Source organism: Salvelinus alpinus, chromosome 11 (genome assembly GCF_045679555.1).
Source record: "Salvelinus alpinus chromosome 11, SLU_Salpinus.1, whole genome shotgun sequence".
NCBI lineage: Eukaryota > Metazoa > Chordata > Actinopteri > Salmoniformes > Salmonidae > Salvelinus > Salvelinus alpinus.
In genome coordinates this window covers 53,257,073-53,277,658 of record NC_092096.1, presented here as the reverse complement: position 1 = coordinate 53,277,658, position 20,586 = coordinate 53,257,073, and the positions used below count along the sequence as shown (strand labels likewise).

At 45.0% G+C, this 20,586-nt stretch overlaps 1 protein-coding gene across 1 annotated transcript; it reads right to left on the bottom strand.

Annotated features, from left to right (window-relative positions):
* On the bottom strand, positions 1 to 15,622 carry LOC139534397 (trichohyalin). Its single transcript, XM_071333518.1, has 6 exons — positions 15,343 to 15,622; positions 14,580 to 15,114; positions 13,684 to 13,907; positions 6,854 to 7,065; positions 6,300 to 6,634; positions 1 to 6,164 (listed from the first exon to the last, which is right to left on the bottom strand). The coding sequence occupies exons 1-6, from the start codon at positions 15,392 to 15,394 to the stop codon at positions 584 to 586; spliced, it is 6,939 nt and encodes a 2,312-aa protein (XP_071189619.1). The 5' UTR covers positions 15,395 to 15,622; the 3' UTR covers positions 1 to 583.
* Positions 15,623 to 20,586: the final 4,964 nt, after the last annotated feature.

Here is a 20,586-nt window from a genome sequence, read left to right as displayed (position 1 = left end):
CACATTTCAACTCCTTTAATCCAATTTATTATCAACATGTTGAACATCAGCATCTTGAAACGCTCCATCTGCCGTCCACAGAAAGTGATACAAGATCTCTATCTTGTGGAGAAACTATGAACTCACATACTGTAAATCCAACTTTTTACCTATAAGCATTCTTATGTGGTCGTTCCGTGCGAAACTGGAACAAAAAACGACCACAACATTTTGGATCTTGCTGAAATGTAACACATGAAAAAGTCCTTTTGGAGCAAGCATGTTTGGTAAATGTTTGACATTTGTATGTAAAAGGATTGTCAAGGAATAATTCATTGAAGTTGGAATATTTGTGACATTTGTGAACGACTCATCCGTGATTTCTTTTGCTTCTGTAGTTTGGCTCTGTATTTGGTAACTGTTGCATATCTCCTCATCAATGAATGATATTTTATATCAAAAATGATTTAAAAACTACACATGAAATAAAACATCCCGCCATTGGCCTGTTCACAAAGATTTCAAACAACTGATTATTTCCCTCTCATATCATCCCAGTCCATCCTTTGTCTCTCCATTTATCTCTACTCATCCCAACTGAAGATCAGTCTCCATTACATTGATAGTCACCGTTTCCTGCCACCATCTCCTCTATCTTCTCCATTAGCTCTGCTGTTTGAGAGTTGTTCTTCCTGCTGGCCAGAATATGGTGTCTACCGCCGCATTGTCCCACCAGCCACTGGAGGTCCCCATTCCTCAATATGTGCTGCTCAGCGCTCTCCCCTAAAGCTTCCCCCCACGTAAACAGCACCATAGTGCGACGCCAACTATCTTCCCCGAGCACACTCATATGGTGTTCCACCGCTCTCCGATACTTCTGTGTGAATGACAGGTAGGCTGGTAGGACCAGGAGGATAGCGTGGGGACCTGGGTGGGACAGGGAAACACTATGGAAGATGTTCTGGAGCTGTGTTGGGTCTGTGGGGATGGAGGTGTTGCCGTCTGGTCCGTTACGCCACTTTAGCCCAAGTGGTTCAACCACACTGACCTGTCTTCCAGCGATTTGTCCCCGCCATGGCATAGAGATGGACTCACCTGGGTGTGAGGCCTCCCTGCCCAGGATTGTGTACCCTGCTGGGTGACGGGAGGACCAAGTCTCCCCTAACAGTACCAGCCTCAGCTCAGACCTTTGGATGTGTTTAGTGTTTTCTACACTGGGGCCTGGACTTGGAGTTAACTTTAAGTCTGAGATAACGTTTACATCTTCAATTTCCTTATAATTATCCTCCTCTTCCTCCTCTTCACCCATTCTCCCCCTCTTTTTACATTCTTCCGGCCATATCTCATCCTGGCTCCCTCTTTTTAACGGAACACACTCCTTCCCTGTGTTCTGAGAATCCCCTTCCTGTTTGGGATGCTCTCTATTTCTCTCCTTGTCTCCTTCTTCTTCTATCATCTGTTCTTCCAGATTCTGTCTAGCCTCCTCTTTCTCTTCTGGCGCTGCCATTCTTTCAAACTGACTGTTATTGTTTAAGATTGCAGACGAGGCACATTCCATCATCTTCTGATCTTCCCGGTCTGTGATGCTTCCACTCCTCTCTGGTTCTTTTCCCTGCAGTTCCTGTCCTTCTTTCTCCACCACTCCTACTTCCTGGTACATCATATGGGAATCCTCTATACCCTCTAGTGTCACATTATCATATCTTGCTGTCATGTCACATACATCTCCTCCATGTGCTTCGTGGCTTGGTATCAATCCGTTAGGCTCTCTGATCTCCACGTCATAATCTCTGCCATCCGGATCTTTTTCAAAATGATTCACTTCTCGCTCCTTTTCCTTGAATCTATTATTTGTATTCCTCTGTTCATGCCCTCTCCTCTCTAGTTCTGTTTCAAGTCTTTCTAGACGCTGCTCCCAATTCCTCAACTCTTGCATTTGTTCGTCAAAACCTTCCTCTCTGTTCTTTAGCTCTTGCTGATGGTTTTCCACCTCCCCCTCCAGCTTTTCCATGTCTTGGCTCCTGTTGCTCATATGTTTCCCTTGAATTTCTAGCTCTGTTCTCCTGTTCAGTAACTCTTGCTCTTCATTCTTCAAATTGTGTTCTTTGTTTTCAAGTCCTTGTTTGCTCTCTTGGATCTCTTTCTCTCTTTTTTCCAGAGCTTGTCTATGCTTCTTTATTTTTTCTTCTCTATTCTCCAGGTGAAGCTCCCTTTTCTCAAGGTCTTGTTGTATATTTTCCAATTCTTCTTGTCTTTTGTCCATGTCGCGGTGTCGGTTGTTCACATCCTTTTCCTTGTTTTCCAACCCTTGTTCTCCACGTCTCAAATCATGTTCCCTGTTGTCGAGTTCATGTTCTCTGGCCCTCAGTTCTCTCTCTCTTTTTTCCAGATCCTCTCTCTGGTTCTGATGTTCTATCTTCCCACTCCCTTGTTCATTTTCCCTTTCATCCAGCTCTAGTTGACGGTTGTCCTGTTGTCGCTGCAGGTTTTCTAGATCCAGCTCGATTTTCTTAATATTTTCTTCCGAAGTTTTTAAATCATATTCCCTACTATCAAGTTGGTTCTTTCTGTTTTGCAGCTCTTTTTCTATTTTCTCCACATCTTGCTCCTTGCTGCAGATGTTTTGTTCTTGGCTTTCAGACTCTTCTTCCTTTCTTTTCAAGCATTTTTCTTGGCTCCACAACTCCTGTTTCCGTTTTTCTTGTCCTTTCTGTCTTATTTCTAGATCTTCCTCCCAGTTCTTTACTTCTCGTCTTCTACTTTCCAACTCTTCCTCTCTTTTCACTAGCTCTTCCTCTCTTTTCACTAGCTCTTCCTTTCTTTTCACTAGCTCTTCCTCTCCTTTCACTAACTCTTCCTCTCTTTTCACTAGCTCTTCCTCTCTTTTCACTAGCTCTTCCTCTCCTTTCACTAGCTCTTCCTCTCCTTTCACTAGCTCTTCCTCTCTTTTCACTAGCTCTTCCTCTCCTTTCACTAGCTCTTCCTCTCCTTTCACTAGCTCTTCCTCTCTTTTCACTAGCTCTTCCTTTCTTTTCACTAGTTCTTCCTCTCTTTTCTCAAGTTCTTCCTCTCCTTTCACTAGCTCTTCCTCTCTTTTCACTAGTTCTTCCTCTCTTTTCTCAAGTTCTTCCTCTCTTTTCTCAAGTTCTTCTTCTCTTTTCACAAGCATTTTCTCTCTATTCACTAGCTTTTCCTCTCCTTTCACTAGCTGTTCCTGTCTTTTCACTAGCTTTTCCTCTTCTTTAACTTGCACTTCCTCTCTTTTGAATAGCTCTTCCTCTCTTTTCACTAGCTTTTCCTCTCCTTTAACTTGGTCTTCCTGTCTTTTCACTAGCACTTCCTCTTGTTTGACTAGCTCTTCCTCTCCTTTCACTAGCTCTTCCTGTCTTTTTACTAGCACTTCCTCTTGTTTGACTAGCTCTTCCTCTCCTTTCACTAGCGCTTCTTCTCCTTTTACTAGCTCTTCCTCTCCTTTCACTAATTCTTCTTCTCTTTTGAATAGCTCCTCCTTTCTTTTCACTAGTTCTTCCTCTCCTTTCACTAATTCTTCTTCTCTTTTGAATAGCTCTTCCTCTCCTTGCGCTAGATTTTCCTCTCCTTTCACTAGCTCTTCCTCTCTTTTCACTAGCTCTTCCTCTCTTTTCACTCGCTCTTCCTCTCCTTTCACTAGCTCTTCCTGTCTTTTCACTAGCTCTTCCTCTCTTTTCATTAGCTCTTCCTCTCCTTTCACTAATTCTTCTTCTCTTTTGAATAGCTCTTCCTCTCCTTTCGCTAGATTTTCCTCTCCTTTCACTAGATCTTCCTCTCTTTTGACTAGCTCTTCCTCTGTTTTCACTAGCCCTTCCTCTCTTTTCTCCAGTTCTTCCTCTCTTTTCACTAGCCTTTCCTCTCCTTTCACTAGCCCTTCCTCTCTTTTCACTAGCCTTTCCTCTCCTTTCACTAGCCCTTCCTCTCTTTTCACTAGCCCTTCCTCTCCTTTCACTAGCCCTTCCTCTCTTTTCACTAGCTCTTCCTCTCCTTTCACTAGCACTTCCTCTCCTTTCACTAGCACTTCTTCTCTTTTCACTAGCTCTGCCTCTTTTGTCTCAAGTTCGCATCCTCTGTTATCCAGCACTTCTTTACTTCTTGCTTGTTCTCGTTCCTTCTCATTATACACTCTCTCCCTTTTCTCAAGCTCTTTCTCCTTTTCCTCAGCCGTCTGTTTCAGCTCATTCTGTCTTTCTCTCAGATTCTTCTCATAACACCCTCGTATCTCATCCACCTGTTTCTCTCTCACCTCCTTCTCTTCTTTCATTTTCTCCAGCTCCTTCTGTCTCTCATCGTTCGTCTGTTTCAACGCAGCAACCTCCAGGTCCCGCTCTTCCATAACATGGTGGATTTCCCCATCTTTGTTTTTTAACTGCTCTTCATATCCACAGAGCAGCTCCCTGATGTCAGCCTCCCTGCTCTCCCTCTCGGTCCTCTGAACCCCCTGGTCCCCCTCATACTCCTGACACTTCTTCCTGAGGTTGTCCATCTCTTTCTTCAATTTCACGTTCAGCTCCTGCAGTACCTCAACCTTCCTCTGGCTGTCCCTTAAGCATTCTGTCATGCCTGAAATGTTCCTTCTACTTTCTTCCTCCATTTTCTGCAGTTGGCTGGTAGCACTTTCGTTGTCTTCTAACATCAACCTCATCTCCTCTTCCTTCGTCTTCATTTCCTTTTCATATTCCTGTATCATGTTCATCCTTTCCTTCTCCATCATGGCAGTTAAGTTTTCCAGTTCTGTTTTTGTTTGTTTAATGGTTTGCCTTAAACTGACGAGTTCTCTCTTATTTTCCCCGTCCTTTTGTTTTAAGTTGTTGAGCTCCACTTCTTTCCCTCGTAACTTGTCCATTGACTCGGCATCTCTCCTACTTTTGTCCTCTGTGTGTTGCCGTTGCATTGCCACCGCCTCAGACTCCTGCTGTTCGTTGTTTTCTTTCAGCCGCTCAATTTCTTTTACGTTGTCAACGGATCTCGCCCTCACTTTCACAATCTCTTTTTCTTTCTCTGTAACCAATTGCTGTGTATCAGTTATTTCTTTATTTTTCTTTTCAATGATTTCTTTCAGCTTGCTCATCTCTTTCTTTTCCCTTTCGTCTCTCTTTCTTTGCTCATCCCTCCTTTCTGTCTCCCTTGTCTCAGATAGCAGTCTCACTCCTTCCATCTCTTCCTCTTTTTCATGCAGTTTTCTCTCCATCTCTTCCTCTTTTTCATGCAGTTTTCTCTCCATCTCTTCCTCTTTTTCATGCACTTTTCTCTCCATCTCTTCCTCTTTTTCATGCACTTTTCTCTCCATCTCTTCCTCTTTTTCATGCAGTTTTCTCTCCATCTCTTCCTCTTTTTCATGCAGTTTTCTCTGCATCTCTTCCTCATACTGTAAACGTCTCTCCTCATACAACTGTTTTGACTCATACATCTCGTTCTGTGACGTTTTTCCTCTTTCTATCCATTCCTCTTTTTCTTTTTCTTCCAGGGCTATCCTGTCTTTCAACTCCTCTGCTTCCCTCCTCCATTCCTGATGCTTTCCTCTAAACTCTTCCTCCCTCTCTTTTTTATCTTGTTCTTTCTCCTCGACGACACGCTCAAGGTCGAGCAGTTTCACTTGCTGCTCATCAACTCTCTCGTTCAGCTCTTCAATCTCTCTCTCTTTCTCCTCTCGCTTGATGACTATCTCCTCTAGCTCTCTGCTTCTCTGATCGAGCGCAGCGATGAATCTGTAGTTTTCCGCGGCCAGATCCTGAATCTCTCTCTCCTTATCCTCTGTCAGCCACCTAATCCTCTCCTCCAGTTCGCCCATTTCGTTCTTCCTCCCATCACTCCTTTTCTCTTCCTCCTCCTCCCCTCCATCCTCCTCTTTTTCCACGCCTGACTTCCCCGGAGATTTAACTTTCTTCTTCCGATCGAAAAACCAGCGGATGCTCTTGACCTCCCTCTCCCTCATCCTCTTGAGCTCCATCTCCTGACGCTGCATCTTGTCACCAACCTCTTTGAGACGCTGGTTGGATTTCTCATTCCTCTGTCTGGTGAGGTCGCTGACCTCCTGCACTAGCGACGAGAAGGCCTCGCACCTGTTCCCGGCCACCATCTTCTCGACCTTCTCCAGCAGGCCTGACACCTGAGCGGCGTCCCCACATCCATTCAGATTACTGATGACGTGGTACCTGTCAAGTCAAGTTTTTACTTTTCAGTGCATTATCACAATGTCTCAATACGCCTTACGGAGGAAGATTACGAATTAAACAGAAGAACAAGAAACGACAACAACCAAAACAGAGAGATAAGGACAGCAGACATACCTGCTCCCACACTTCTCCACCAGCCACTTAAGGTCCCTCCCCCCGCTTTGGATGTGCTGCTCAATGCCCACCCCCTCCCTCAGCTGGTCTCCATGGGTGAACAGGAGGACAGCATGCCTCCAGACCTCTTCCCCCAGGAGCTCCAGGTGTTCTCTTACAGGTGTGGAACCGACCAGGGTGTCCACCCTCAGGGTGAGGAGCACAGCGTGGGGTCCCGGGGGGCACAGGGACACGCTACCCCACACCATCTCCCGCTTTACCCTCTCTGGGGTGGGGCCTGCTACTCCACCTTCCCAACCGGGTGTGTCCACCACGGTGACCAGCCTCATGGCTACCTAAAAATGGCAAAATAAGATACACATTACTGTTGTCTCACAACACACTGACTCGCTTTTGTATTTTATTACTAGGACTGATTATGCTGATAGTGGCTTTCTGAAGATAACTTTATGATATGTGGTTGTTTTTACCCATACCATAGTTGAATGCACTGACTGTTAGTCACGCTGAACATAGCGTTTGCTAAATGACTACAATGTAAATGTAAAAACGACCTCTGCCTGGCACCGGGCACACTCCTCCGTCACTCTCCCTGTCTGGAAGAACCCTGCTGCTTCTCCACCTCCACCCAGTATGGTGTTCCCAGCCGAGCTCTTCCCCGTCTCTCTCTCTCCCAGGAGGACCAGTCTCAGCTCTGGGAGACGACGAGTACCCTTGGAGAATGGTTGTTTCCCATCCCAATCAGAGCCCTGGGATCCAGCGTCAGCTGTCAGGGAGAGGGGGCACAAGATTTCAGGGTTGGAATATTTAGTGGTTATCAGAGTGTACTGTATGTCACATCTGTTTAGGTATTCCTATTAGTTTAAGCTTATGTATCTCCCTAGGTCCTATTTCCCATAAGGATAGTAAAATGACATATAGATTGAAAAACATGATCAGAGGTTTTGAATTTAAGACAACAACGTATTCATCACACATCATTTTCGCTTTATGTTTTTTGATACAGTGTTATGCTGGTGAGGAAATATTCTAACTCAGAGAAGATAATCAAATGGGTCATCCTAAACACAGCAGAAACAGAAACGTCACCTTTTTCAGGGCCCTGTCTTTCAAAGATAATTCGTAAAAATCGAAATAACTTCACAGATCTTCATTTTAAAGGGTTTAAACACTGTTTCCCATGTTTGTTCAATGAACCATAAACAATTGATGAACATGCACCTGTGGAACGGTTGTTAAGACACTAACAGCTTACAGACAGTAGGCAATTAATGTCACAGTTATGTAAACTTAGGACACTAAAGAGGCCTTTCTACTGACTCTGAAAACACCAAAAGAAAGATGCCCAGGATCCCTGCTGATCTGCGTGAATGTGCCTTAGGCATGCTGCAAGGAGGCATGAGGACTGCAGACGTGGTTTGTCGTCCTCTCGTTTACTTTTGGGATTTTTTACTTTTTGTATATATTTAAATGTATTTTCAATCTCTTTTCCATTTTTTAATTAAATATATCTTCTGGTAACCCGCCTCACCCAATGTGACACGGATCCGCTATTGTTTAGACCAGAACCTCCATCAGAAGCTAGCCAGCTAATTAGCTATTAGCTATTTAGTCATTGTTAGCCACTGCTAGCGGCCTTTACCTTCTGCACAGACACCAGCCGTTTATTCTAGCCTGGATAATACTTGCCAGCCTGCCAGTATCGGACTGTTTTCTTCACTACAACGCCAGATTCCTGCCGTAAACCCTGGACCATTACTCCTGATCATCACAGCTAGCTAGCTGCCACCAAGTGACCCAGCCCCGAAGCTAGCCCCGAGCCAGGCCCACCTCCCGGCCTACTCTGTGATCACTCGGCTACTCAGCCGATGGCTCCCGGAATCTACGCCAACACGGCTAGAATCCACTACTCCACCGGATCCTTGCCGTAAGCTCTGGACCTTTGCATTGGATCATCGCTGCCAGCTAGCTGCTACCGAGTGGCTATAGTGGCTAACGCCCCTGCCCCGAAGCTAGCACCAGTTAGTGGCGAGCCAGGCGCATCTCCCGGCTAGCAAACAAAATTACTGCAACTACAATACCTCTTCCGCCATCTGGCCCGGACCCATTGTCAACACAGCGCCCCGCTGTACCACCACGACTGGTCCACCGACGTAACTCAATCCGCTGTGCTCTCAACTGGGCCTTTGCTGGACGTCGAAGCAGACGCTTCTACTTACCCCGGCCTGCTAACTTTAAACGCTGTGTCTCCCGCGTGCTAGCGTAATAACGACTACCCCGCGGCTTCACTGTTCCATCTATTGCTGTTCACTGGACCCTATGATCACTTGGCTACATAGCTGATGCCTGCTGGACTGTTTATTAATCACGGTACTCCATTTTGTTGATTTTTTGTTTATCTGTCAGCCCCAGCCTCGAACTCAGGCCCTGTGTGTAGTTAACCGACCCTCTCTGCCCATTCATCAACATTTTACCTGTTGTTGTTGTCTTAGCTGATTAGCTGATGTTGTCTTACCCATTGTTGTCTTAACTAGCTCTCCCAATCAACACCTGTGATTGCTTTATGCCTCACTTTATGTCTCTCTCAAATGTCAATATGCCTTGTACACTGTTGATTAGGATAGTCATCATTGTTTTAGTTTACTGCGGAGCCCCTAGTCCCACTCAACATGCCTCAGATACCTCCTTTGTCCCACCTCCCACACATGCAGTGACCTCACCCAGCATAACTAGCCCGTCCAGAGATGCAAACTCTCTTATCATCCCTCGGTGCCTGGGTTTACCTCCACTGTACCCGCAACCCACCATACCCCTGTCTGTACATTATGCCCTGAATCTATTCTACCATGCCCAGAAATCTGCTCCTTTTATTCTCTGTCCCCAACGCACTAGACAACCAGTTTTGATAGCCTTTAGCCGTATCCTCATCCTACTCCTCTGTTCCTCGGGTGATGTGGAGTTTAACCCAGGCACTGCGTGCACCCAGGCACTCTCATTTGTTGACTTCTGTAACCGAAAAAGCCTTGGTTTCATGCATGTTAACATCAGAAGCCTCCTCCCTAAGTTTGTTTTACTCACTGCTTTAGCACACACCGCAAACCCTGATGTCCTTGCCATGTCTGAATCCTGGCTTAGGAAGGCCACCAAAAATTTTGAGATTTTCATACCCAACTACAACATTTTCCGTCAAGATAGAACTGCCAAAGGAGAGGAGTTGCAATCTACTCCAGAGACAGCCTGCAAAGTTCTGTCATACTTTCCAGGTCTATGCCCAAACAGTTTGAGCTTCTAATTTTAAAAATGTATATCTCCAGAAATAAGTCTCTCACTGTTGCCACCTGTTAGAAACCCCCCTCAGCTCCCAGCTGTGCCCTGGACACCATATGTGAATTGATTGCCCCCCATCTATCTTCAGAGTTTGTACTGTTAGGTGACCTAAACTGGGATATGCTTAACACCCCAGCAGTCCTACAATCTAAATTGGATGCCCTCAATCTCACACAAATTATCAAGGAACCCACCAGGTACAACCCTAAATCCGTAAACATGGGCACCCTCATAGATATTATCCTGACCAACTTGCCCTCCAAATACACCTCTGCTGTTTTCAATCAGGATCTCAGTGATCACTGCCTCATTGCTTGCATCCGCTATGGGTCCGCGGTCAAACGACAACCCCTCATCACTGTCAAACGCTCCCTAAAATACTTATGCGAACAGGCCTTTCTAATCGACTTGGCCTGGGTATCTTGGAAGGATATTGACCTCATCCCGTCAGTCGAGGATGCCTGGTTGTTCTTTCAAAGTGCTTTCCTCATCATCTTAAATAAGCATGCCCCTATCAAAAAATCTAAGAACAGTTTTAGCCCTTGGTTCACTCCAGACCTGACTGCCCTCGACCAGCACAAAAACATCCTGTGGCAGTCCGCACTAGCATCGAATAGTCCCCGCGATATGCAACTTTTCAGGGAAGTCAGGAATCAATACACTCAGTCAGTCAGGAAAGCAAAGGCTAGCTTTTTAAAACAGAAATTTGCATCCTGTAGCTTTAACTCCAAAACGTTTTGGGGCACTGTAAAGTCCATGGAGAATAAGAGCACCTCCTCCCAGCTACCCACTGCACTAGGTAACACTAGGTAACACTGTCACCACCGATAAATCCACGATAATCGAGAATTTCAATAAGCGTTTCTCTACGGCTGGCCATGCTTTCCTCCTGGCTACACCAACCCCGGCCAACCGCTCCGCACCCCCTGCAGCTACTTGCCCAAGCCTCCCCATCGTCTCCTTCACCCAAATCCAGATAGCAGATGGTCTGAAAGAGCTGCAAAACCTGGACCCGTACAAATCAGCTGAGCTAGACAATCTGGACCCTCTTTCTAAAATTATCCACCTCCATTGTTGCAACCCCTATTACCAGTCTGTTCAACCTCTCTTTTGTATTGTCCAAGATCCCTAAAGATTGGAAAGCTGCCGCGGTCATCCCCCTCTTCAAAGGGGGTGACACTCTAGACCCAAACTGTTATAGACATATATCCATCCTGCCCTGCCTTTCTAAAGTCTTCGAAAGCCAAGTTAACAAACAGATCACTGACCATTTCGAATCCCACTGTACCTTCTCCGCTGTGCAATCCGGTTTTCAAGCTGGTCACGGGTGCACCTCAGCCAGCTTCAAGGTACTAAACAATATCATAACCGCCATCGATAAAAGACAGTATTGTGCAGCCGTCTTCATCGACCTGGCCAAGGCTTTCGACTCTGTCAATCACTGTATTCTTATCGGCAGACTCAACAGCCTTGATTTCTCAAATGATTGCCTTGCCTGGTTCACCAACTACTTCTCAGACAGAGTTCAGTGTGTCAAATTGGAGGGCCTGTTGTCCGGACCTCTGGCAGTCTCTATGGGGGTTCTACAGGGTTAAATTCTCGGGCCGACTCTTTTCTCTGTGTATATCAACGATGTCGCTCTGATCCACCTCTATGCAGACGACACCATTCTGTATACATCTGGCCCTTCTTTGGACACAGTGTTAACTAACCTCCAAACGAGCTTCAATGCCATACAACACTCCTCCCCTGGCCTCTTAAATGCTAGTAAAACCAAATGCATGCTTTTCAACCGTTCGCTGCCCGTACCCGCCCGCCCGACTTGCATCACTACTCTGGACAGTTCTGACTTAGAATATGTGGACAACTACAAATACCTAGGTGTCTGGCTAGACTGTAAACTCTCCTCCAACATCTCCAATCCAAATGAAATCTAGAATCAGCTTCCTATTTCGCAACAAAGCCTCCTTCACTCACGCCGCCAAACATATCCTCGTAAAATTGACTATCCTACCGATCCTCGACTTCGGCGATGTCATTTACAAAATAGCTTCCAATACTCTACTCAGCAAACTGGATGCAGTCTATCACAGTGCCATCCGTTTTGTCACCAAAGCCCCTTATACCACCCACCACTGCGACCTGTATGCCCTAGTCGGCTGGCCCTCACTACATATTCGTCGCCAGACCCACTAGCTCCTGGTCATCTATAAGTCTATGCTAGGTAAAGCTCTGCCTTATGTTAGCTCACTGGTCACGATAACAACACCCACCCGTAGCACGCGCTACAGCAGGTATATCTCACTGGTGATCCCCAAAGCCAACACCTCTTTTGGCCGCCTTTCCTTCCAGTTCTCTCCTTCCAATGACTGGAACGAATTGCCAAAATTGCTGAAGCTGGAGACTTATATTTCCCTCACTAACTTTAAACATCAGCTATCTGAGCAGCTAACCGATCGCTGCAGCTGTACATAGAGTATCTGTAAATAGCCCACCCAATCTACCTACCTCATCCCCATATTGTTTTTACTTACTTTTCTGTTCTTTTGCACACCAGTATTTCTACTTGCACATCCACATCTGCTCATCTATCACTCCAGTGTAAATTTGCTAAATTGTAATTACTTCGCTACTATGGCCTATTTATTGCCTTACCTCCTTATGCCATTTGCACACACTGTATATAGACGTTCTTTTTTTATATTGTGTTATTGACTGTACGCTTGTTTATTCCATGTGTAACTCTGTGTTGTTGTTTGTGTCTCACTGCTTTGCTTTATCTTGGCCAGGTCGTAGTTGTAAATGACAACTTGTTCTCAACTAGCTTACCTGGTTAAATAAAGGGGAAATAACAGGGGCAATAAATTGGGCAATAAATTGGGGCAATAAATTGCAATAAATTGCAATAAATTGCAATATCCATACTGTGAGACGCCTAAGACAGCGCTACAGGGAGACAGGACGGACAGCTGATCATCCTCGCAGTGGCAGACCACGTGTAACAACACCTGCACAGGATCGGACATCACACCTGCAGGACAGGTACAGGATGGCAACAACAACTGCCCGAGTTACACCAGGAACGCACAATCCCTCCATCAGTGCTCAGACTGTCCGCAATATGCTGAGAGAGGCTGGACTGAGGGCTTGTAGGCATGTTGTATGGCAGGTCCTCACCAGACATCACCGGCAAGAACGTCGCCTATGGGCACAAACTCACCGTCGCTGGACCAGGCAAGACTGGCAAAAAGTGCTCTTCACTGACGAGTCGTGGTTTTGTCTCACCAGGGGTGATGGTCGGATTCGCGTTTATTGTCGAAGGAATGAGCGTTACACCGAGGCCTGTACTCTGGAGTGGGATTGATTTGGAGGGGGAGGGTCCGTCATGGTCTGGGGCGGTGTGTCACAGCATCATTGGACTGAGCTTGTTGTCATTACAGGCAATCTCAACGCTGTGTGTTACAGGGAAGACATCCTCCTTCCTCATGTGGTACCCTTCCTGCAGGCTCATCCTGACATGACCCTCCAGCATGACAATGCCATCAGCCATACTGCTCATTCTGTGCGTGATTTCCTGCAAGACAGGAATGTCAGTGCTCTGCCATGGCGAGCGAAGAAACCGGATCTCAATCCCATTGAGCACGTCTGGGACCTGTTGGATCGGAGGGTGAGGGCTAGGGCCATTCCCCCCCAGAAATGTCCGGGAACTTGCAGGTTCCTTGGTGGAAGAGTGGGGTAACATCTCACAGCAAGAACTGGCAAATCTGGTGCAGTCCATGAGGAGGAGATGCACTGCAGTACTTAATGCAGCTGGTGGCCACACCAGATACTGACTGATACTTTTGATTTTGACCCCCCCTTTGTTCCGGGACACATTATTCAATTTCTGTTAGTCACATGTCTGTGGAACTTGTTCAGTTTATGTCTCAGTTGTTGAATCTTGTTATGTTCATACAAATATTTACACATGTTAAGTTTGCTGAAAATAAACGCAGTTGACAGTGAGAGGACGTTTCTTTTTTTGCTGAGTTTACATTGACACTTTTAAGGAACTCACTCATAAGCACAGCTCTGATGGTACCCCTCTGAGTCTGGGCCTCCATCTGTCTCTGCCTCTTCCGCCGTTCCCTCGCTCTCCTCCTCCCGTCTGCCTCCAACCTCAGGAGGGCAGGATCTGCCCCAAAATGTCCTCCCTTGTTCTCCACCATCTCCACCATCTTCCTCAGTAGCTCCCTTACCTGAGTTCCGTCTCCCCGGCTCTTATTGTCCAGGATATGGTACCTGGAAGACGACAAAACAGAAATAAAAACCTTATTCTTGTTCTTTCCTTTCTTGCACTCAGATAGCTTTTATTATGTAGACAATTTGACTTGGGATATGTGTTGTGATACGTGGATGTTTTGCCTACATTACCTTCCTTAGCTTAATGCACTGATTATCAATCAATCAATCAAATATATTTATAAAGCCCTTTTTGCATCAGCACTTGTCACAAAGTGCTTATACAGAAACCCAGCCTAAAACCCCAGAGAGCAAGCAATGCAGATGTAGAAGCACGGTGGCTAAGAAAAACTCCATAGAAAGGCAGGAACCTGGGAAGAAACCTAGAGAGGAACCAGGGTCTGAGGGGCGGCCAATCCTCTTCTGGCTGTGCCGGGTGGAGAATATAAGAGTACATGGCCATTAAGGCCAGATCGTTCTTCAAGCTGTTCAAACGTTCATAGATGTTCAGCAGGGTCAAATAATAATCACACTGGTTATAGAGGGTGCAAAATGTCAGCACCTCAGGAGTAAATGTCAGTTGGCTTTTCATAGTCAATAAGATTGTCTGCTAAACTAAATTACTTGCATGTTAAAGTCCATGCTGCAGATTAAATTTGGTAATAAAAGTGAATGTACACTCCTCCAAGATGACAATATCAACCAAAAAATTGCAATATTTTAATTTCATACCTGTTCCCACACCTCCGTAGCAGCTGCTGGAAGGCAGCCCCACCCGTCAGGATCCTCTGCTCCATGGGCACCACACCCAGCTCGTCGCCCCTGGTGAACAGCAACATGGTATGGTCCAACACCCCTTCCCCCAGAGACTCCAGGTGCTCCTCTATTTGCTTCCTGTAGGACTCTGTTACCGAGGCGCAGGAACGTATCACTAGCAGGATAACGTGAGGTCCGGGGGAGCACAGGGACATGCTGCGCAATGTCTCTCTCCGGACCCAGTCGGGGGTGCTGTTGAGCGGGTAGTACCATTCCCAGCCAGGGGTGTCTACCACGGTGACTCGTCTCCCGGTTAGATCGGCTCGCTTTTTCGAGCACTCCTCGGTTGGTCTGCCGCTCTCAAACCCCCCTATTCCTCCCAGAATGGTATTGGCTGCAGAGCTCTTCCCTGTTCCTTTCCTTCCCAGCAGGACTAGCCTAAGTTCTGGAAGAGGGGGAGCACTGGTTGAGTGGTTCAACTCTTTCTGCATAACACCTTGCATACTCTCATCTGTAAAGAAAGAGAGAGAATTGTATTGTACTTCCATAGTGTGACCACAAATTGAGTGACAGAAAGCAAAACTGTGCCTGCTGTGACATCAGTTATTTAGACGTTTACTGATGACTTTTCAAATATTTATGTTTTTTTAGCACCTAAATACATTTACATCATCAAACAGATTCAAGCTCTAGTCAAAGTAATCATGTACCATCTTCTGTAGTTTCATAAAGAACTTACCACCACCAGTTGAGACCGAAAAGGGAGGGTACCCTTCGCCCTGTGACTCCATCTCTTTTCTTTCTTTCTTTCTCTCTCTCTCTTCTTCCTCTCTTTCCTCTTGCTCTTTTCTTTGGTTGCAGCCTCTCTTCTACAGGAAGGATTTATTCATGAGTACAGAGCTACTCCCTCAGTCTTGCACAACAATGCAGAGTCATAATCATTTTCTAAAGGCATCACACAGAGCCGGTTGAATGACAATGTACAGAACACAGAACATAGCGGAACACAGAATGTGGAACTTTCAAGTCACGTGACCCACCTGTGGTTTTTTTGAAGCACGCTCATTCTACAACACAGGAAGTAGAGAGCAGGGGATGTTTGCCTTCTTGTGAAGTCAGACCACATTTCGAGCTGGGTGGCGAGATAGAGAAACAGTGCTTTGTGGTAAGTGCTGCTGTGCTCCTCTGTAGCTCACACTGCCCTGTATTAGCATTTTGGTTTAATTGTGCCCTCTACGAGGTTTCAAAACTACATTCCTTTTGACATCACTGTATAATTATTTGTACTTGAATGAACAAGGACTGTATGGAGAGAATTCTGTTAACTGGGGTGTAATCATTAGTCCAAACAGTTTCGTTTTGCAACTAAAACAAGAGTTTCTATTAGACAAATTCAGATAAGTCCCTCCCCAGTTCATTCCGTTTGTTTCCATTTAAGAAACGTTTTGCAACAGAATCAGCGGAATGAATACACCCCATGTGCCCTAAGAACACAGACAGTAGGCAGGTTGCCATTGACCCAGTTGTATTCGACGAAAGTAATGTCGACAAAAAATGTGATTGTGACATGTGTAATGGAAACGGCAGATATAGGATTTTTTTTTTTTAAGATAGCCAACATTTTTATCCATGCGACAGGGGTGGACTTTTATTTTGTCAAACTTTCTTTATTGCGACAAATGATATAAGGAAATCAGTACATTTAAATAAATAAATGAGGCCCTAATCTATGGATTTCATATGACTTTTTTTTTTTTTAAGTAGGGCGTGGATCAGAAAATCAGTCAGTATCTGGTGTGACCACCATTTGCCTCATGCAGCGCGACACATCTCCTTTGCATAGAGTTAATCAGGCTGTTGATTGTGGCCTATGGAATGTTGTTCCACTCCTTCAATGGCTGTGCGAAGTTGCTAGATATTGGCGGGAACTGGAACATGTTGTCGTACACGTTGATTCAGAGCATCCCAAACATGCTAATATGGTGACATGTCTGGTAAATATGCAGGTCATGGAAGAACTGGGACATTTTCAGTTTCCAGGAATTGTGTACAGATCCTTGCGACATGGGGCTATGCATTATCATGCTGAAACATGGAGTGATGGCGGCAGATGAATGGCACAACAATGGGCCTCAGGATCTCGTCACAGTATCTCCGTGCATTCAAATTGCCATCAATAAAATGCAATTGTGTTTGTTGTCCGTAGCTTATACCTGCCCATACCATAACCCCACCTCCACCATGGGGCAAACCGTTCAACCACACAACCCCATACACGTGGTCTGCGGTTGTGAGGCCTGTTGGACGTACTGACAAATTCTCTAAAACGACATTAGAGGTGGCTTATGGTAGAGAAATTAACATTAAATTCTCTGGCAACAGCTCTGGTGGACATTTCTGCAGTCAGCATGCCAATTTCACGCTCCTCAAAACTTAAGACATTTATTGAATTATGTTGTGTGACAAAACTGCACATTTTGGAGTGGCCTTTTATTGTTCCCAGCACAAGATGCACCTGTGTAATGATCATGCTGTTTAATCAGCTTCTTAATATGCCACACCTGTTAGGTGGATGGATTATCTTGATAAAGGAGAAATGCTCAATAACAGGGATATAAACAAATTTGTGCTCCAAATTTGAGAGAAATAAGCTTTTTGTGCGTCTGGAATATTTCTGGGATCTTCTAGGGACTACACTTTATGCAAACTGGAAACCACATATCCTGCGGTCGTATTTATTGTAGCTAGGGATTTTAACAAAGCAAATGTGAGGAAAACGCTACCGAAGTTCTATCAACACATTGACTGTAGTACTCACTCTGGAAAAACACTGGAACACTGCTACTCCCCCTTTCGAGATGCCTACAAGGACCTCCCCCGCCCTCCCTTCGGCAAATCAGATCATGACTCAGGAAACAGGAAACAGCAGAGGGTGCACCCCCCTATCTACATCGACGGGGCCGCAGTGGAGAAGTAGGAAAGCTTCAAGTTCATCGGCGTACACATCACTGACAATCTGAAATGGTCCACCCACACAGACAGTGTGGTGAAGAAGGTGCAACAGCACCTCTTCAACCTCAGGAGGCTGAAGAAATTGTCCCTAAGACCCTCAAACCCCAAACTTTTACAGATGCACAATTGAGAGCATCCTGTCAGGCTGTATCACCACCTGGTACGGCAACTGCACCGCCTGCAACCGTAGTGCTCTCCAGAGGGTGGTGCGGTCTACCCACCGCATCACCAGGGGCACACTGCCTGCCCTCCAGGACACCTACAGCACCCGATGTCACAGGAACGCCAAAAATATCATAAAGGACATCAACCACCCGAGCCACTGCCTGTTCACCCTGCTATCATCCAGAAGTCAAGGTCAGTACAGGTGCATCAAAGCTGGGAAAAACAACTTCTATCTCAAGGCCATCAGACTTTCAAAAATATATTTTTGGCTTTCCTTCCGGTGCTGTACGTGTCCTGGAGGGCAGGCAGTGTGCCCCTGGTGATGCGTTGGACAGACTGCACCACCCTCTGGAGAGCACTACGGTTTCAGGCGATGCAGTTGATACAGCCCGACAGGATGCTCTCAATTGTGCATCTGTAAAAGTTTGTGAGGGATTTAGGTGACCAGCCAAATTTCTTTAGCCTCCTGAGGCTCTGTTGCGCCTTCTTCACCACACAGTCTGTGTGGGTGGTCCATTTCAGATTGTCAGTGATGTGTATGCCAAGGAACTTGAAGCTTTCCACCTTCTCCACTGCGGTCCCGTCGATATAGATAGGGGGGTGCACCCTCTGCTGTTTCCTGAAGACCACGATCATCTCCTTTGTTTTGTTGACGTTGAGTGAGAGGTTGTTTTCCAGGCACCACACTCCCAGAGCCCTCACCTCCTCCCTGTAGGCTGTCTCGTCATTGTAGTGACTGGGTGTATTGATACATCATCCAAAGTGTAATTAATAACTTCACCATGCTCAAGGCGATATGCAATGTCTGCTTTTTTTACAATTTTACCCATCTACCAATGGGTGCCCTTCTTTGCGAGGCATTGGAAAACCTCCCTGGTCTTTGTGGTTGAATATGTGCTTGAAATTCACTGCTCGGCTGAGGGACCTTACAGATAATTGTTTGTGTGGGGTACAGAGATGGGGTAGTGATTCAAAAATCATGTTAAACGCCATTTTGCACACATAGTTAGTCCGTGCAATTTATTATCTGACTTGGTAAGCATATTTATACTCTTGAAGTTATTTAGGCTTACCATGACAAAGGTGTTGAATACTTATTGACTCAAGACATTTAAGCTTTTCATTTTTTATTAATTTGTAAAAAATGTCTAAAAACATAATTCCGCTTTGACATTATGGGGTATTGTGCATAGATCCGTGACACACAATCTAAATGCAATTTTAAATTCAGGCTGAACACAACAAAATGTGGAAAAAGTCAAGGGCTATGAATACTTTCCGAAGGCACTGTATATAGTATGTGAAGCAGGCAAATGCATTTATATATTGGACTGGTATATCTATAAATTTACAGTACCAGTCAAAGTATGGACACACCTACTCATTCCAGGGTTTTTCTTTATTTGTACTATTTTCTACATTGTAGAATAATAATGAAGCCATCAAAACTATGAAATAACATATATGGAATCATGTAGTAACCAAAAAACTGTTAAACAAATCAAAATATATTATATATTTGAGATTCTTCAAAGTAGCCAACCTTCGCCTTGATGACAGCTTTGCACATTCTTGGCATTCTCTCAACCAGCTTCATGAGGTAGTCACCTGGAATGCTTTTCCAACAGTCTTGAAGGAATTCGGACATATGCTGAACACTTGTTGGCTGCTTTTCCTTTACTCTGCGGTCCAACTCATCCCAAACCATCTCAGTTGGGTTGAGGTTGGGTGATTGTAGAGACTAGGTCATCTGATGCAGCACTCCATCATTCTCCTTCTTGGTCAAATAGCCCTTACACAGCCTGGAGGTCTGTTTTTGGGTCATTGTCCTGTTGGGTCATTGTCCTTGTTTCAACTGTTTTATTGCTCTGTTAGTAAATGGTTTACCGTCAATTATCAGGACAAATCATAGTCCTGACGAACTAAAACATTCTGTAAATAAGACCTATTGTGATCTGATGTTTAAATTCTTCTTTATGGAAAATGCCTTTATAAATTGTCAATATCTTCATTTATTGTTATCAAGAGTTTATAAAACGTTAATTGTCATGTAAATTACTTTATTAAAACAAGCATAAAATGGATTTGTCATCATGTTTAGTTTTTCCTTTACAACGTCAAATTGAGGTGGATGCGCAATACTGAAATTGAGAAAGCATCTTACAGACAATTTTCTTAAATATTGACTAAACTGAAGGGGCATGCACATGCAGGATCCCCATTCTCTGCCTATTGAAATGTCTCTGTTTCAATGGGCATGACGCCACTGCTTGTTCTGCTTTCTGGTACATCTGTTGGGCTTCACAGACTTTTTTTTACACCTTGGTTCAGTTGTGGGCCTGGCTTTCATAGGTTGCAGCTAACATGTCTGTGGTAACTCGATCAATGCCAATGCCAATGCCAATAACAACGGCAATGCATATATGAATAGTAATACTACTATACCGCAGGTAAGTATACATACACATTCAAAAGTAATTATGTATAGTGTCCACACTATAACCATTTATATTGGGTTTCACAGACTTTTCTTCGCACCTTGGTTCTGTTGTGGTCCTGGCTGTCATGATAGGGTACAGTTTGTTCTCCTAGCTCAGTTCCAGACAGCACAGCAGCACACCATCGTTAGCTTAGCTCACTGCTATGATTCATATTTGCCACTGGCGTCACTAGTGGGGCTAAGACAACCAGACTGTTGTTTTTGGTTTTGGAGAGTTATTTATTTATTTATTATAATATAAATAGATTTGACACATAACATATACGCCTCCTATATTGTATTGTATGTTACATACCAAGGTCATCA